General features: G+C 40.0%; 1 protein-coding gene across 1 annotated transcript in view; it reads left to right on the top strand.

Moving 5' to 3' along the window:
* Positions 1-18763, top strand: part of RANBP17 (RAN binding protein 17) — a 135640-nt gene extending 116877 nt beyond the window's left edge. The window contains 5 exon segments of the mRNA XM_030459397.1: positions 12068-12091; positions 12093-12167; positions 15603-15730; positions 18481-18504; positions 18506-18763. Of these exon segments, the coding sequence (XP_030315257.1) occupies positions 12068-12091; positions 12093-12167; positions 15603-15730; positions 18481-18504; positions 18506-18575 (321 nt within the window). The 3' untranslated portion in view covers positions 18576-18763.
* The last annotated feature ends 763 nt before the right edge of the window (positions 18764-19526 follow it).

Here is a 19526-nt window from a genome sequence, read left to right as displayed (position 1 = left end):
AGACTCAGTTCAATGAAGTGAGTGACATTTCCTTAGTGTCACTCTACCGAGTGACAGAGGCAGTAAATGAAGCAGCACAGCAGCACTGCATAGCAAATGCATAGTAGAAAGTAAAGATGCCAGTTGCAATGAAAAATCAAGTGGTGTTACTAAAATAACATAATATAAATTGCTACTTTCCTTTTTTCCCTTTTATGTAGTAAAATCAGAGATGGTTTTGTTCACTGGATAAACCTTAATGCCATATGCAGCTAGTGTGGAGTTATGCATAGTAATTGAAATAAAACCTGAAGAGGAGATGTGTTTATAATGCATGGTTCATGAGCCATACAGAAGCACATGTACACAAGCACATTACAAAATCCAAATTTTACTGACAGAGGGCAGTTGTGCAAGTGATGAGCACATTAAGCCATACATATGACCATATGCTTAATTTTAAGAAGAGATCAAACCCACAGATACAGTTGTTCCTACGCTTAAGATTAAATGTGTTTAAAGTCTCAGCTGAATCAGGTCTAAATCCTCAGTTTTTTGCCTTAAAGGTTTGATACAACAGAGAGAGGCATTTTCATTGGGACATCTGTTTTCTAGCCTCTTAGCACAATTTAAAAATGTTATCCAATACTATCATAACTTTCTTTATTAATTGAAAGGGATGGAGATATACCAGCTGTAGCCCAAGCCAGCAGAGACTTGGGTGGCTAAGCAACAGAAAAGGCACCATATTGAGTGAGCCAAAATTCAGTCTCTGAGTCATTTATTCTAACCAGTGACAATACGTTTAGACTCTAGTGTTTTGATTTGATTGATGGTTTAATATCATATATAATTTTTTTAATGAAGGGAACCCATTTAAATATGTTAACATTTGCACTAGGAGTCTCCCATGTACATAACTGCATTTTATCATTACTCTGATTTTTTTGGCTGTTGTGTAATTTGTGTCAGTGAAATAACAATGTCAAAGCCACCTTACCTTCATGAAAAATATGATTACTTCTTTTATACATACTTCTTCCCGCCCATGTCTAACGACAGCAGCAGCCTCAGTCTCAAGTATATTGCTGAGTGTATAGCTAGCACTACATGAGCACTGTCAATTAAGAAATAAAAAAAATTAATGAGCTTAGTGTCTGTTCTAATTCTGCTTTGTTTAAAGCCTTGTTGTGATTCGTTGTCATGTGAATCGAGTAATTTAATTTTAAGACTTTTAATGTTAAAATACATCATCATTAGTGATGTATCTGAAGATTTCACGCTCTTAATAATGGTGCTAAATCAAATTTTGATGCTTCTCTTAATCATCCAAGCTGCTCTATAGTTTTATGCAAACTGTTTTAGGGATGGAGAGAAGTTTCGTTCCACGAAGTAACAAGTATTGTAGGGAATTCATGTCTGGAAACAAAAAGCGGGGCTGGGGCTGGCAGCACAAACTGCTGGAGGTGTCAGTGTTGGATGTGCACCCTCGGGCGAGGCAGCTGCTCTATGTATGCTTTTGTTTATCAGTTACTGGTTTATGTAGCCTTTAGGCCAGCACACAAAACAATCGTTCCTACAGGGTCAGCTGCTGGTCAGAAGCAAAGTAAGAAAAGACTTCGCCTTAGAACGCGTCAGGCGTCATTTTGGTGCAGCTGGCACCTGCTACTGGTGCACAGCGGGAGGGTTAGAGGTCAAAGAGGCAGTTGTTCAAAACTCAGTGATGGCTTAAAGGGACTTGTAGATTAATCTGCTTTATTAACTTCTGTATATTAGATAACTATTGCAGTGAATGACAGTCCGTCTTTCTGAATAAGTCCTTCACCTCTTTGTCTTTTAAATTGGCTTTTGAGTAATGAATATTAAATAGAATACATTTCAGGATAATTAAATGAAAACATTAGGATGATGTTGTTTTACAAACATATTTATAAGTTTCTTGTATATTCATCTTGAATTATTACTGTTCACTGCTTTTTGCTAGCGGAACAAAAAGCAGAAATGTTTCAATTAAAGAGGAGGGACCTGGCTGTATTTCTCAGTAACCTCATGTTTCCTATGCTGCATTTTCATTTTCAAAAAGCAAATAAGTTAAAGGAGAAGTATAAGAATGTTCTATTCCTTGTTTACTCCGTGCAATGTAATACTTTACATTGCTTGGAAATGTTTTATTTCTGCTGGCTGTGGTTGTTTTATATAAAACACTAAGAGGTGCTGGTTTGGGGAAGGGCAAAAAATACTGCCATTCTGTAGAATCTAACTAGCGATATGAATAGCACCAATAATTTTGTAAAGTTCACATAATAATTCAAAATCCAGTTAGAACTGATGCTTGCAGTCTGGAAAGAAAGCAATATCTTTACAAAATGGATAGGGAAAGGTAACAATCCATTCCGTGGTCTGCTGCTGGCAGATCTGCCATGTGAGTAATGAAACTCGCATTCAGTGAACAAACACCTTCCCCCATTAAAAAAAAAAAAAAAAAAAAAAAATCAAAATTCTAGAATAGCAGCATCTTACAAGGATGCTTAATTTCTTTTGGATATGATAGCAGTGGCCCATCAGAGCTTACAGCAGAGGAGATGCTGTTGGCTGAGGCAGTTGCTGTGTCGTTCTGACCCAGACAGTGCTCAGGGTGACCGAAGGGAAAGGTTATGTGCCAGGCAGAAAAGGCTCTTTCCTTGCCCCAAACTATCTGACTGTCATATATGTGTCACACTTCACCGTGGCACATTTATGATTTTCAGGACTCTGGGACTGAACCTCAATATCCATATTTTTCCTAGGCTAATAAATTGCCATTTGGCTTTGTTTGTCCTGAGATATATTTGTGTGTTCAGGGTGTCTTCTGAAATAATAAGATCCAGTAACACGGTTTGTTGGGCCACTTTTCCTGGTATTTACTTGTTGGGTTTTTTTAACTAGAAGTGAGATTCTTCTGTATTTGCGTGTCTCCAGGAACCTGCACATTTTAAAAGTAAAATTAAGTATATTGCTTTTAAATTCCAGTATGATGACAGATTGATGAGACAAACTGTTAAGTTTGTGTCAGCTTAGTTTATCATAGTTTGGGTTTGCTTAGTTTAACTTTGGCAGATCCTTCCGATTGGAGATGAGACAGTTCAGCTGTTGAAAGATCACAAAGGACTGCTACATTACATGGGCTCTGACCTTTCTGTAGAACTGTGTTTCTGAATTCACTATTTGTTTCTCTTTAAAAAAAAAAAAAAAGAAAAAAAAAAAGTTAAAAATGAAGTGTGAGCAACCATTCTTTAAAATCTTTTTAGCATGACAAGTAATCTTCCATTGAAACTTAAAAGTCCACCTGCAGACATTCAGGCAGAATGCTAGAGAGACGCAATATCTATTGAAATGTTGAGTGTCAAACTGCCAGGGTAATGTATTTAGTATGAAATATAATATTCAGTGCATTTTGTTTTGATGATTGCATGAAATAGCCTTGTGTTCTTACCCTTTGTTGTTGTTGTGAAAGATGATATTCACTAAGAAGTGTTGGTGACTATTCAGGAGACAGTAGCAATATGCTTATTACCATCTTTATCATCTGTCTTCTATGTTTATTTACAATAGAATTGGTTACAGCTCAGTTCATCAGGATAACAAAAATACTTTTAATTGTTCCACAGAAGAGATTAGAATCAATTTATGAACACTTTTTAAACAGAGGAGGTTTTAAATCTGCCAGGCAAATGGTAATTAATCTTAGATTAGTCTTTTTAAGTTCTGCACTAGTACGCTGCTCTGCTGCACTTTGCTTTATGGATGATCTTCCAGCAGTGGTTAGAGCCAACTTTATGGGTTTCTTCTATTCCAGTTTCCTCCAAGGTGTGGCTTAGAAGCCCAGCCTGCCTCCCTGTCCCTGCTGATTATCTCCGTATCTGTGCCCAACTAAGGTAAGTACGGGTAAAATAATTACCCTGGTTCTAATTTTCTCATACCACGGATTACTGTTTGGCTGGGGGGGGAGGGGGGGGGGAGAGGAGGGGCTGCCTCTGGCTCTGCTGCTGGCAGACATCCACACAGTTTGAGCCTATACTCAAGCTGCCTGCAAAGCCCAGCTGCCTTGTGGCAAGCAACATCAGGGCTCTTGTAAAGGAGATCTGCAAAACTCTGAGTGTTGTTGCAAGACCAGGTGAATTATGTGATAGATACCAGGCTGGACTGGATTTGCAGGTGAGTGCAAGCTTGAGCCCAGCCTAAGGACTTGCTCCTTGGCATGCAGGGGGCATGTCCCTTAGCACACCTACACTCAGTGTTGAGATCAGGATGCCTTTCTTTCAGAAAAACAATGATTCAGCAGGTGAAGATCCCAGTTTCTATACTGAAATCCTGATGCATTATTAAAAATCCCAAGGTTTTTTTGTGCCACAACTCCCAACACTTGGCACAGGGGAAGGCACCCATGAATTTCTTAAGAGCTGTAGATGAGAAGCACATGTTGAGGGAATCTGAAGAAAATTCACACTGCTGGTCCTAGTGGTTGTTAAGGGGAAGACTGAAAGATTTGGCCATCGGATCCCTAACATTCCTGAAGACAGACTTTTGTTGGAAGGTGTTGGTGCTGGTGAAACTGCTGTACTTTCATCCCAGGAGGATTAAATAATCTGTAACTAGTCATTTGGTCAGAGAAGCTGGTAGCAAACACCAACTTGTTCTTTTGTCACCTGTCAGATATGAGTGCTAGCTGTGCAAGGAAGGGAGAGGCTCTCACCATACAGACTGGAAAAAACACATAAGGATCATCTTCTGAAGTGAGACTAACTGGGTCTACAAAGACTGGAACCTAGCTGCCTCTTTACATACTGCTAAAAGCAGAGGGGAATGTGTGAATTTGGTTTTTAAGGTTTTAAAGAGCTCATCTTTCTCCTACACCAAAGCAAATTGTTTGTGTTGCAAATTATGACAAGTTGTGCATTCCAAAAGTTTTGGTTAACCACAGTCCTATCATCTTAAAAAGCAGCTGCATAGTTGTCACAAGACAGAAAATCACCTTTATCCTGGCCCAAACCAGGACAATAGTCATGGGCACTTGGTTAGAAATGGCTGAATCTTAAACAGCTTAGGTTAATTTAATATGAATCTTTAGTACCTGTAACTGAAAATATCTGAGTGCTACCAGCTAAAAAATGCAGATTAAGGATTGGTGTCACAATTTTAAATTATTCCAGCCTGAGGTGGAATAATTTGCTCTCTGTGAGGGAGCACAGATGGATAGACAAAAAGAATACAGATACACGAATTTGTAAACATCTGTCAGCTACACCAGATACCCAAATACAAAATCTAACACTTCAGGCAACATTTGCGTATATGACATTCAGCAGAGGGTTTACATTAAATTCAGCACAGACAGAAGCAAGTCATCACACCCTGGAAGGTAACAATTAGGGAAAGGTATCCCCTCCTCCCTGCAGAAGAAGGAGGTATTTCATTCATCAGACATCTTCAGAGTTGCTGTAACTGTTGAGCTCCCAGGTTTAGTATAGCCAGCCCTTAGACCAGGCAAAGCTGTTCCATCCCATGGGATTTACTGCTTTGCTACAGATGAGTCTTCAGGAACTGGCTGGCATCTCCTCTCCATCCCTGATGGATGCTAGCTCACTCAGGAGCATGGGCTCCCTTTGGATAGAGGGATCCATTTCTGTTAGGTGAGACTGGACCAAGTAGCGTAGTCCCTCACATAAAAAATTCAGACACAACTGTGGTTTGAATAGAACACTTTCTGTCACATTAGCATATGCTCTCAAATTAGAGGGAAGAGATTAAAATTGCTGCTCGAAAATGTGCTAGTGCAGGGCAGACTCTGCTGCTGCACACAACTGGTGTGCAAGATGTCGCTGCCCATGTTCCTGCTCCCTTGCAGTTACTCCCAGGTGTAGCACAAACCTCTGCTGTGCCATCCTGTCAGCAGCTAAAGGTATGAGATAAGGAAAGCAAGCCTTAGCTCAAGTCCACTTTGCACTAGTGGTCTGTGTTACTGTGCTCGTAACTAGGACAGTTTATTTTAGCAGTGAAAAGCCAGCAAAATGGCAGTGGATCTGGTGTGGTTAATATGGGCACATGGCAGATGCTTGTAATTAGAGTAAAGCCATCAGCCTAAGTGGATCCTACTGAGCCTGTGCTCATGTTCCTCTTTCAGATATGAAGTCATGTTTGCCATAAGTTAGTACAATCCTAGTATTATCTCTGCTGGCTCATGATTTGGACCTGCTGCAAGTACATCTCCCATACTCAGCCTTTTGGGCAGTCCTAAATACATAACCAGGAAAATTCCAAGCTCCATGGTCTCTGTTCCTTTTTCACATCCATAGCCCTCCCTTTTCCATCCCTTCAAAACACTGGGAGAAAAGCCTCTCCCAGCAGGATGTAACATATAAGAGGAATACCCTGTGACAGATATGCCTAAATCATATTACAGCCCCTCAGCTGCAAGCATTTCATGGTGCTTGTGTTCAGTGTGCCACCCAGATTCCTTGTCCTGACAGTAGGTTTGGGTTTTTTCAGCCATTCAGTACCTCAATTTTTTCCTAAAAAGAAACAAAAAGACCAGACTTCATTGAACTATTCCAAACAGACATCCAAGATTGGGTCCCAAGTTTAAATCTTGGTAATTCCTGGAGCTTCCATCCAAGATTGGGTCCCAAGTTTAAATCTTCGTAATTCCTGGAGCTTCTCTAAGATTCAGCTGGTGAATTATGAAATTTTAGTTGCTAATGTTTATTTCCATATGTATATTGAAAGCATGTATAAATTGGGGGCAAATGCTATAGTCTGTGAACAGAAAACTGGAAGAATGTAGCCTATAAAGGCTGAAAAAAAGCTTGGTCTGAGGGCAGCTTCAAGGCTCCAAGTGGAAGGCTGTTGGAAAGAGCTCTGTGGTTGCATTACCCCAGTTTCGTGGACTGCCTCTGGTTTTGGGCTGATGTCTCTTCTGTCTCTCCCACCCTGCCCAAACTCCTCCCCTCTTCCCTCTACATGTCCTGAAAATCAGCAGGAGGACAGGGACAAAGTTGCAGGAGTGACCAGAAGGAAAGCTACTCTGATGGAGCTGGAGGTGGAGGCTGCCCCAGCAGCACCAACCTCCCCCTCTGCTGCTCCCAAGCAACTCCTTGGAAGCTCTTTGTTGGTTTGATGTAATTTCATAATGCAGGGGCCCAAGATGCATGATTCTCAAACTCCTATATTTTGCAAATCTCAACTGATTTGCTGTTTCTGGCAGTTAAATATTCTTCATTCAGGAATAATGGGCTGGTTCTCACTTTCGTAATAAATAAAAGCTTTAGTTATTTTATTTCGTCTGCAAATCCTAGCTTTGAACATGGAAAATATCAATCTGAAAGGCCTGCTAGTAAAATAAATATTTTAAACCAATAGATGAAAATTTAAGGTATTTAATAATCTTGGACCATGTAAATCTTCCTAATATTATTAGTAAGTTATGATCCATTTGTTGATACAAGAAGAACTGAGAATTCTAAAGGATATTTGAATTAGTAACTGCAGATCTTAAATTAAGAGTGGGCTTGTCTTAAGCCAGAGCTCTAAAAACCTACTGACTTTCATATGCTAAACAATGAAAATATGAATGGAAAAAAAGAAAAGGCTACTAGCCAAGTGTTTGGTCAAAAACTGTGCATGTTCTTAGACCATTCTAAATCTTTCTTAAAGGAATACATGGTGCTGTGTCTGGTATTAACATAATGTTCTTTATGTTAAAATGTGATTAGTTGCAGCAGAATGAAGTATTAAGCCAAACATATGGGAGGGCAAAATGAGTTATGGGATCTACAATGATAGATTTGTGGAGCAGCAAAAAAAAAAAAAAAAACAAAACAAAAACCCCCCTTTTTAATGGAAAGGGAGTTTCTTTTCCAGCTTTGTTCAGAAAAAGTTTTAATAATGAGGATTATCTTGACCAACATTTTCCTTCTCAACCCAAGAATGAAAGAGGTTGTAAAGGAAGAGAGACTTTGAAGAATTAATTTATTGGAAGAACAGCTCTTTATTCTTGTCTCTTCTGTCAATAGTTCCTTTTGTAAAGAGCAAATGTGTCAGGAGAAACATTATTGAACTAGATAAAGTGATGCTTTATGTTTAAGATAAGAGAGCAGAAGCAAGATTGCTGTTTTGAACTAAGCAGAAGATAGATTCTCTGCTCCCCCAACCTCCATCCTTTTTAATGTCTTGCTCCCCACCCTGAGACCTTGTTTTCCATCTGAGTCAGCACAAGGACCCAGCTCTGCCCCACTCCTGGGCAGCTCCCCACTGCCTGGGGAGCCCCAGGGCTGGGGCAGGAACCCCTGAAACAAAGTGTTTCCGTTTCTGACAATAGACTATTTTCTACCTAGAAGACAACAAATCCCTATGTTTGGTCAATGATGCATCTGTGCTTTGTTTTGCCATTGAGTTGCTTTGTGATCTGCAGTTAGGTGATGGGACTTTTGGCAAAGGTGGAGCAAGGAGAGCATAACAAAGCACAGCTTTCCCTCCAGCACCTGCAACCCAAATGCATGCAAGTCTACCTGAAACCTAAAACCTTCTGCTGCTGGCAGGGAAGAGGGACTGTAGGACTCCAGCAACAGCACAACCAAGGTTGGGGGGTAGTTGGAAGGAGTTGAGGAAGTTGAGGGGGTCTCCCGGGCTCATTCTGCATTGCTGTGGCTTTGTACACAGACTTTGTTCCTCAGTTAGCCCCTCTGTAAAATGTGATGGTAATGCTGATGTACCTCAGTGGCATTCTTTGAGGCTAACTACTATCTGGAAAATACTGTGCAGTTCTCAAAAGAAGTGGAATGAAAATGCAGACAGTGCTGCTGCTGGCTGCTGAGCACTTGCTCCTGTACCTGGGTCCTGGTGCTGGCTGGTAACTGTGTTTATCTCCTCACTTGGAGATGGTGTTGGGCAAGATCTCATCTTCAGAAAATTGTGTTTATCATTTCTGTACATGTTGCCATCATAAATTCAAATATAGGTAAACACATTTCAGCATGTGAAGTACGAAGAAAGCAGCACTTTGTTTCAGACACTCCTTCAGAAGCTTAGAGTTCCATTTCCTTCATGACCTGAACAACTCAGGGGAGCAACAAAAACAGCCATTTATATATCTAGACATTCTTACCTGCATTGGCTCAAACTGTTTCTCCTGATGACAGCAGGCAAATCCTTGATCTCATGAGGAGGAAGCTGAGGTTGTCCCTTGTCAATGTAGAAAGAAGCTACTACAGAATGTGAAAACAGCAGTGAGGTGGGAGAGGGAGAATTAGTGCTGCCTCTGCCTGAGAAAGATTTCAAGTCTGGCACATCTCCAGGAAAGGTGCTGTTTGCTGAGGCAGGTTTTCATGTTTTCGTTATCAGGTGGTGTTAGGCTGGTCTAGCCCAGTTTTCTTGCCTTGCAGCTGAATCCTCCTGGGCTGCCACCCCAAGACAAAAGTCCTTCCCTGCAGGGCTGTTCTCCAAGCACTCGTATGGGTGCAGCCTCTCCTGCAGTGTGTCAGCAGCACTGTCAAACACAGAAGAATCTAGAATGTAAATAACTTGCTCTAGGCTCATGCAAAAGTAGCACAGAAGCTAAAAACTATGGAGTAAAATACAGGAGCAGCAATAGTTGTGAGAAAGAAACATGGAAAACAGGAACAGGAAGTTTAAGGCTGTTAGGGATTTTGGTGCCCCTCATTTTAGTGGGAATAGATGCAGGAATTGCTGATTGTCTCCTGCCCATGTGGTGATGCACTCCTGAGAACCTCCCACAGAGGTCTGCATAGTGTAGAGAGCTTTGCCCCAATTTTATGCATGCAGCTTTTAGTGCTGAGCTGTACACCTTGAGTATTTTTTTTAATCTTTGCAAGAAGTGGAATGTCATGAAATCTGCAAAGACAACATGATAGCGTTCCAAATTGTCCACCTCTGCAAATAATAAACTTTTATAACTTCACAAGCGGCGTTAATCACTGTTTGGAGAGCTCAGAGGCAGGTGTTAAAACCACGTTCATATTTGTGCAGGGTTTCTGACAGGTTTCTCTTTCATTAATCCTTAGAGTCATAAGCGGAATTAAACATGTTTTGACAGTGGGATCTCATCAGAGGAAATGCTTTGAAGTGGGAGGGAGTTTTCACTATTTCCTGTCCTGGCTGGCCAGTATCAAAACACCCAATTGATAGTTACTGCTCTGTAGATTGCTTTATGTTGTCTTTGTTATTATGAATTGCAACACTCATCATATTCTTTGCATATTGCAAGTCCATTATACTTATGCACAAATAAGTGTTTCCCAGGTAGGTTTTGAATATTTTGATCTTCTATATTTAGGCCAAAATCTTCCCTAGAATATTTGCTTTGCAGTATATTTGCAGTTTAGTAGAAATCGCTTAAAGATATCCTCATGAGGTGTTTGATAAAGCTGGAGTTTGAAGAGGTGGCACCTTCCCTCTGGGTCAGCCCTTTTTAGATTAATAATCACACAGAAAGTCTTCCTATATGCATCACACTTTTTTTTCTGAGAAATTTGGGACTGTTTGTTGTGGTGCTCTAAACCACATCATGAAAGAGTTTGATTACTTGAAAAAAATGTTTCAGTCTGGACAGCTGGTTTTGTTACAAGCTATGGAGATGAAAAGCTGGAGATAAACAAGTTATAGGAAGTTGTAATTATTGTTCCTGTTTGAAATACAAGCCCCTCTTAGTGCTTGTGCAGAGGCTTTGAATTGTTTGCAGTAGTTCGAAAGCAGTGTAGAACTGGTTTTGTCTTACAACTAATTAAAAATAGATTGCCTGATATATAAACTGTGAAGTCAGGTAAAGAATTGGCCTTTCCCACGCCAGACTGTATGTTGCTACCTTGAAAGCTGAAATAATTTGTGGTTATCTGTGTTCCAGGTGATTTGTAGTGCTAGGATTCACCTTTTTCATTTAGTGAAACATGCTGTTTGAGTGTGCCTTGGTCAGTTATTACAGGCTAGTTTGCAGTGTTTCAGCTCTCTGGAGACTGCTCAGAGCTATTCATTGGGCTAGAAGAAAGGATTTAATGATTTTCTCCTTCCCCTATGTTTGGTTTACGGTGTAGATATTTTATAAATGTGAGTCAAACTACTTACTGGTGACATTTTACAAATTTTCACTCTTTCATCTCTGAGTAATGTTTTTAGGTTTGTACATGTTATGGCCTGTGGCATTTTGAGCTAACATGTCTCAAGGATATCTTAGAGCATTTTATCTTTAAATGGACTCTATAGTTATTTTGCAATTTCTTTTTGCAAAAGTTGTGCCAATCCCTAAATAAGGCCTACCCAGAGGTATAGAATCAGAGCAAGACCAGGAGAGGCCTCAGAGGAGAGCACCCCCCATGGCACAAGCTGAAGGCTCTGGTTCCATGCCAGCAAACAAGCAAAGTGAATTATTTACCTTCACTTTCGATGCCGGTGGAACTTTACTGTATGACTTGATAGATCTCACTGCTTTAGAAAGTTTATGAGATGGCTTTATCCCTGCCATACTGCTCCTTAAAGTGAGTCACAGAAGTAAAGTAAAATGTCTAAAATCAGAGGCTGGCTTTGTAACAGCAATGGGAATGGTACAGATGCCTCCAGTTCTTGCTGTGATGGGGATTGTCCTCCTGGAACCAAGGGAGTGCTGCTTCCCAGCCCCTTGCAGTGTCATGTGCAAAGAAAGGGGGATGTGAGAAAACCAGAGTTTGGAAGAGCAGATGGGGATTCACCTGAAACTAATACAGATTACAGGTCACATGTGTGTGGCTCTTCTAGAAGCTGTATTACAAAGGGGCCAATCCATATAGTAATGTCAACGCCTGTACGTTAAATTAACACAGTTCAATTCATATTTGTTTTAATGTTTTCTTTTGAGCTGAGCTTTGACATTTGTTTTCTTTAACTTTCTTAACCTGTTATTTTTTGTTATGGAAATATTTGTTTGAAAGAATGTCTTTTGTAATACCATGTTCTCGATGATTTCAGTGTGGTTAGTAAAAGTTTCATTAATTTTTCCTTCTCACCACATCACACAGTATAACAACAGTATCCAATATTCCTATAAACTCTCTGAATTTTCTTTCAGATGATGTCAATCCTAATGAACACCCATCATATTTGAAGACTGCAGAAACCAACAGTCTGTGTCAAGACCACTGCTTGGACTTCTACTTCTCAGTGACAAAGTAAGTATTGAAGAAATTTCCACCAGATTCATACTCCTCATCTAGTTGAAACTTAGTATAAATCATTATTTCACATATAAAAAAGATGCCTATTGTCCTTTGGATCCCCCAGCTCTTTCCTTGGGACCTTGTTCCCTTACACTTGCATTCGGAGTGGAGAGGAGGGTTCAGCTTATGTGCTGTGTAAGTATTTTGCAGATCAGCTCACAGGTGCTGAGTAGCTTCATTGTGGTGAAACATCCTCTTGAACTTTTACCCCAAATTTTACACCCAACCTTAGATTATGCAGCTGTATAATTAACCATTTTTTTAAGTCCACATCTTCCCTTCTCCAGGATTAAGCAGGGTTAGAAGTTATGCAAACTCATCTGGCTTTTAGATAGTAATATGAAACAAAAACGCTGTGGAAATCACATCAGAAAAATTGCTTCCTAGAAAAATAGTTAACCAATTGCTTTTTCTGAAAGGCTTCACAGGAACAACTAGCTTCAGGGGGAATTATCTGAGTGCTTACAACTTAAGTACTCGCATTGATTGCAATTTGGATTGTGTGCATCTGTGGCAGGTTCTGTAAACCAGGAAATATTCTGCAATTTGCCCTTTCAATAAAATCTGAAACTATGAATTTGGATATACCCATCATGTTTCCCTGGTGACTTAGTAGAGACAATATTGGCTGAAATGGAAACCATTGAAGTAAATGAATGTGCAGTGATCTAAATGTGTGAATTTTTTGTATGGCAAGGCATTGTTTGGAAGATATTGACCTGTTGTGCTTTCCATACTTCAGAGCTAGCTCTAACTTTATTCTGAATTGCTTTATCTCTTGGCAGTCACAAGCCTCAGTGTATTACTGCTTTGGAGAATGAATTGTCTATACAATAAGAGGGTGCTGGAAAAAAATAAGACACTAAGATTAGCAGCAACCGCATACATTAAAATTCAAACTAAAATCCCAGCTTTGGAAGGAAACTAATAGAAGAAGAAAATATATCAAGAAGAGAAGCGCTGTCTCATCATTCACCTGTGCTGAAGGATCCAATTTTAGCCATATCCAATAGCACTGTCATTCATCTTCGTGGTGTGTTATTGTGATTTAAATCCAAGCTCTATAAGAGAGAGCAGTTCTTTTAAAATGATTGAGAGGGAATAAGGGCAAATTCAGTGTTTAGGAAAACTTTATGACATCACAATATTATACTTTACAGATGGAAGCAATATTTCCTACTTTGGAAGGAAAACTAATAATTTTCTATCTGCTCTGAGTCACTGCATCATTATAAAAGTGGGAAATAAGTAGTTTTGTGCATTCCAAATCTTGTTCAAGACGACACTTTTGTTTATATAATGCTTCTGATTTATAGTGTTTAAGTATTAGCCTGACTACATATTAATTATGTGGTTTTGATGCTTCAGTATGAGAAGAAATTAAATATCTCACTTGAAGATAAAACCATGGAGCTGTAAATCATAAGGAATAAATTTGTGACTGGCAGAATGTTCTTTTTGCTGAAATTAGACTAGCTCTAATGATTATGTGTTTTGCTTAGCAGACATGGATATGTACAAGAGCCTTTACTTAGGTACAAGCTTTCCATTTCTTTTGGAAGGGTGGGGAACAGGAAATATAATTTACAGTATCTGTATTGCCCCTTTTGCATCAAGGCTACTTATTTTGTGTTTGGAAAAGGTGGTACACATATATGGCTGTAAAAGTCACCTTTTTTTTTTTTTTTTTTTTCCATCTCATTTCAGTGCATGACAGATTTATTTATTGGAAATGGGTTCTTTTATTTCAGGTAGGGTTTCTGTCTCTACAGCTCCAGAGATAACAAGCATACATTTACCACGTTTTACTGCATGTTCTCTTTTGCTTTAATGAGGTCTCTGGCCATGATTCATCTCAAAGGGAAGGCACCAGGTTTATTTGGGGACTCACTCCCCAGTGATGTTTAGTTTTGAATTCCTAAGTGGTTTGGGACTCAGCTATTGGATCAGCTGCTAGCTTTAAATTGGAAGAGGGGAGATTTAGGTTAGACATTAGGAAAAAATTCTTTAGTGTGAGGGTGGTGAGACCCTGGAACAGGTTGCCCAGGAAAGTTGTGGATACCTTATCCCTGGCAGTATTCAAGTCCTGTGGCAAAGGGGTTGGGAATAGATGATCTTGAAGGTCCCTCTCAATCCCACCCATTCTGTGTTTCTGTGCTTCTATGATTCTGTGATTCACTTCCAGTACTGCTGCAGCAGTTAGCAAAAGATACATAATACAGAATGTTTGGGGTTTGAGATGAGCTGGACTGAGGGCAAGTAATTTGCCAACCAGGCATTAAAGCAAACACTTCTTAAAATCCTCTTGAGTTGTCAGAGCTGTGTTAAAGTGCTATGGTTTTACCACATTTTCTTTTGTTATCCCATATTTTTCATGTGTTCAGGAGACTGTAGTTTTGATGTAAAAGCTGGGTGTTTAATTTGAGATTTTTTTGAGATTTAAACAGCCTTCAACCCTTTAAAGATTTTTTTTTTAATCTAGCAAACAAATCAGACTTTTGTACTTACTGACACTCTGTAAAACACTCTACAAGTTACATTAACTTCAAAAGTTTACTAAATTTTGCACATTCATCCTACCTTTAAAAAGTTCTCTTGTTATACACCTGAAATTTAGGGAATACCAGCAATATTATTCTTGACTGAAATATCAGACTGCTCAGAAACTCTGCCAGGTACTTGGGCATAGGTTCATCAGAACAGTTCATTCTGCTCTGACTAATTGTACATATCAGTGCTTTACCATGTGTGCCTGTACCCAAGGCCACATGACTGACACAGCCAATGTAATAAGGACTGACCAGGACTGCATGGCTTGCTTGGCTTTAGCAGTAAGTGGGTGGGTAACACTGGAGGTTCTCTCCAATTAAGTCTTTCAAGACTAAACCTAGATTTTTCTAAGGTGATAAAAAGTTCTATTTTACCTCGTGTATAAATATGACAGAATATAATGGGAGTAGTATATAAAAAATCATATTGATTTCTTAGTTTCTAAAGAAAAGATGAGTCTGTCTTGTCAGAGCACTGAAGTCATCAGAGCGCACAGCCAAGTTCACAAATTTGCACCGTTCTGAAAAGACTTGAAAAGTAGCCAAGGATGCTTCTGTCACCTCCCCTAGGTAGCTCTCTGTACTGGAACAGGTTCCGTGGCCAACAGCCACTGGTGAAGTGGCACGTGGGTGAGTAGCACTGAGGGCTGAAGCTGGTGCCCTGCAGGGAGGCAGCATCTGGAACCTGCTTCAGACAGAGCTCCATGCAGTTTACTAGGCTTCTCTCCCAGGGTAAAATGTGCAAAGCACTTAATCAGGAATGCTCTGGATGTAGATGAGTAACTCTAGTTTAAATTTCCAAACCTCATTTTTTATGTTCTCTGCTTTGCTGTCACAGGACTTCAGTGAATTAAGAGCAACTTTGAGAGCCAGCCAGCCAGAGAACAAGAGAGAAGTCCTTGGCCAGTGCTTCAGGAGTTTTATGGAAGGAGTTGAGCAAAACCTTTTGGTAAAAAATAGGGACAGGTAAGTTCATAACACATAAGAAAGATGAAGCAACAAAAGACAAATGGAAACCTGAACTAGAAAATACTATAACATAGGAGATATTTCAGGTAGCCTTAAACTTCAGTTCCTTTTGAAAGGAAGGCAATAGCCTATCAAAGAACTTATCCCTAGACTTAACAGAGCCTGATCATTAGATATTTCCTCAGAGAGAAATGTATTTCCTAATTTAATCCCAAAGTCAAAGTTTGCCAGGCTGCAGCTGCTGCTTTTTCATTTGGGAAAAACTGCCTTATGTCAGCAGGTGAGGCTCAGAGATTCCTCTTTCCAACCGTAAGCCCCTCTAATAAAACATTTCCTTCAGCCTGCAGCCGTGCTGGTGCTCTGACAAAGCCTCTTGCAGTGTGCCAGAATGAGAAGGGACCCAATGGACACACACACTGGAAATAAAACATGTAATGTGTGTGCACATTTTGTTACCGTGCTAGTTGCATTTTCTCTTCCATGTGCATTATTCAACCAGAGCAAACTTTGGAAGGACAGAGAAACAATCCAAGTACAGATGAGAACTTCCCAGAAAGCTTGAACCAAACAGGAAAGGGGCTTGGAGAGAAGTGATGGCTAAACCCATGTGGTGATACTATTTCTCTGACTTCTATGTCAGTGTGAAAATTATGTTGAACTTGTTTAATTCTTAAATAGTTTGCATAAGTTACAGTCACCACAATTTTGTTTAGTTTTCCAATTAAATTCTAGTAGTTAAAGTGTAAGTAGCCAGAAACAGGGGAATTTAGAAGTGAACCCAGAGAAGCACAGACTGTCCATGGGCACTAATAAATCAGTCAGACTTTCTGTGTAACTCAAATTATGGATCAGCCAAAAACCCAGGAAAAAGGCAGAGAGCCACCAGGCAGGTATAGTGTTCCTGATCAAACAAAGAACAGAGCTGGCAGTGATGGACTGTAGGATGCAGTCTGACACTGGAGCTGGTAATGCCAAGGGGAGGCTTTTGCATCAGCAGTCCTTAAGGATGTAAAAAGAAGAAATGAAAAACTGAGTCAAATTTGTTCTTCTAACTAGACAGCTTCTCAGTTACCTATTTATTAAAAGCAAGAAGTCCTTAAGACAGCATTGTCTTCTGAGAAAAAAAAAAAAGGTTTTGTTGTGTGTTTTCTCTGAGCTGCCTTATTCTGAGACTCCCAGACCTGAAGACCAACCTGGGGATGGTTGGGGTGGTCCAGCCCAGGCTGAGGGCAGGGATGGGGCAAGGTGGGTGGGCAGCCTGGAGCATCCAGCTCTGCTGCCTGCACTCTCCTCTTTAGGGCAGCCACAGAGGCTTCCAGCACAGGGGCTGCCTGCAAATTCTGGGTATGGCACGTGTCAGATGCAAATATCCATGGATTTAAAGGGATTTTCATCTCAAAGCTCTGTGGAGCACTCCCAGGTAGGCAGTGGTGCAGGAGCTCTCTGAGAGCTTTTGTGGAAGGGGTGGGTGCAGGTGTGAGGGTGCTCAGCTGAAGGAGCACCTCATCTGTCCCAGGAGCATCTGCCTGTCTAACTTGAGAAGACTTCTAAGCCATTATTTCCTCAGCAAGCAGCAGGAGTTAATACCATGGCTTTTCTGTTTTCAGCTCTTGATTTGTAATCCTTCTCAGATTTATTCTGTAGAACAAGAGGCTTTCTTTAACTGTGATTGCTTACAATTGAGCAGAAATCAATTTCCATTAGTAAGGAAATAAGCACAAACGTAAAAATTATGAATAGAGTACAGAATGAACTGATAATTGCATCCTGTGTTCCCACACAGAGCAAGTCCCAGTTTACCACACTGCTGCTAGACATACCCATAAAGTACAGAAGAGAGGAGGCAGGCAGGAAGGATTATTACCCCTGGTCCTGCAAAGAGACCCCATCAGTTTTGCAAGCACCTGTCCACCAGGGCTCTGCAGGAAGGAGCCCTAAGGAGCTGTTCTTCAGGAACCTTTATTAGCTCTGCTAGAGTGGGCTGGCACAGTCTGACACAATCAAAGCAAAAAGCATTGAGGCAACAAGCAAAAGAACATTTGAAAAACCCTAAATGCAGGCTGCAATATCTGTTTCTGACACTTTAAATCTGATTTTGGCTGTTGATTTTTTATATACATACCTGAGATGTGATAAATGGCAATTAATTCTTAATTTTGGGTCGGGGCAGACCAAGGAAGCAGATCAGATTTGGGCTGTCACACAAGCTGGGTCAGAGCTGTGACAGGGTGCAATGGCACCGGATGGATTCCTCATCCTACACCTGCCAGTAGAGAACTATTGGGGAATATTTTTGTGCATTTAATCTGTGCCAGATGGGTGATGGTACCACATTTCACTGATAGACAGGTTGTACTGTGACACCACTTGGGAGGGAGAAAGGTAAGTCTGAGAGAGCCTGGCCTTGGTGACCATCTGGACATGTCCCCAAGAGCCCTTTCTGGAGCGTGGGGAGAAAGGACATGTTCTGAGTCGCATGAGAGAGAAAGGTTTCTCATTGCCTTAATTTCTCAGATGACTTTTTAAATGTTTCTCACCATTGGTAGGCTGAGCTGATAATGGTTCCCATAGGTTTTAACGTGTTCATCATTATTTTGTAAGGCTGGTTTTCAAGGGAACCTCGTGATTATGTTTAGGAGTTCCCTCCATTTAAAATTAACCTTAGAGTTATTCTTTTTACCCATATTTGAAATACATCTCTTAATATCAGGTCTCCTTACCCAAACATCTGGCTTTCCTTGTTTCAGATTCACTCAGGAGGTGTCTATCTGTCAGAGATGGGGCTGAAGCTCTGCACAGTGAAGTGACCGTGGAGCCTGGCCCTGCAGATGTGATGAGTTGATGGTGAATTTGGAAGCCAAGCACTAACAAATCAACTCTGAAAGTCTGGGACCCTGTTATATTGTTAGACAGATTTTTGACCCGTGTGAAAACTTTTTTTAAGATACCTTCTGCCTTTTTATATCTCTGGCCTAAATGTAAGGATTTATACTAGTGAAAACAATGGCAAATCAGACTTGGTTTGAAGAACATTTTCAGCCTTTCTTATCCACATTTATTATCTTTGCTTTCTAAAATGGTGTAGAAGCAGTGCTTAACCAAAGAACAAAATAAATATACAAGCCTTCCAAACTGGTATCAGTTGATAATTTTCAATAAATAGCATCTCATCAGTTAAAAACTCCAGGCTTACTCTGACTGAGGTCATATTTGTTTGAAAACTAGATGAAAACTGTTTCAATTTTGTATGACATATTTTTGAAATAATAAAATTATTATTTTTCTACCAAATGTTATATATTTTGTTTCAACACCAACGGTTAATGACAATATGGACAACAAATCAGGAAGCTAAAAATAAATGTTTTTTACTATAAGTATAGTAAGAACATTGAGCATTTATGGCATGAAGTAAAATAAGACATGATGGAGCAAGCCTTAATGAACTACCAATAATATTTTAATTTCACAAGCACACAATTTCCACATCTTTCTGAATTGAAAAAAAGAAAATAAAGTTGCTAGTATACTGTATAAGAAAAGAAAAAGAAAAAAATCTATCCACCACAACAAAAAAGAAAGCAGATAGTTAGAGAGACTTACGGCCCCTATTTAAACAGCGTGTGGCACAGTGAAGATGAACTCGTGCATCTGAAACAGCAAATTCCACAGATTTATCTTCAGCACTCAGAGATGGTGCAGAGGTTGGTGGGTACCAGAACAAAATCCCTTCTCCAGGCCAAAGCTCCCACTCACCATGCTGGATTTGTGGGGAACAATGAATATAGCTCTG

Source organism: Calypte anna, chromosome 13, assembly GCF_003957555.1.
Source record: "Calypte anna isolate BGI_N300 chromosome 13, bCalAnn1_v1.p, whole genome shotgun sequence".
Lineage (NCBI taxonomy): Eukaryota > Metazoa > Chordata > Aves > Apodiformes > Trochilidae > Calypte > Calypte anna.
Note: the sequence above shows the minus strand (reverse complement) of the source record. Positions and strands in the feature narration are given on the sequence as shown.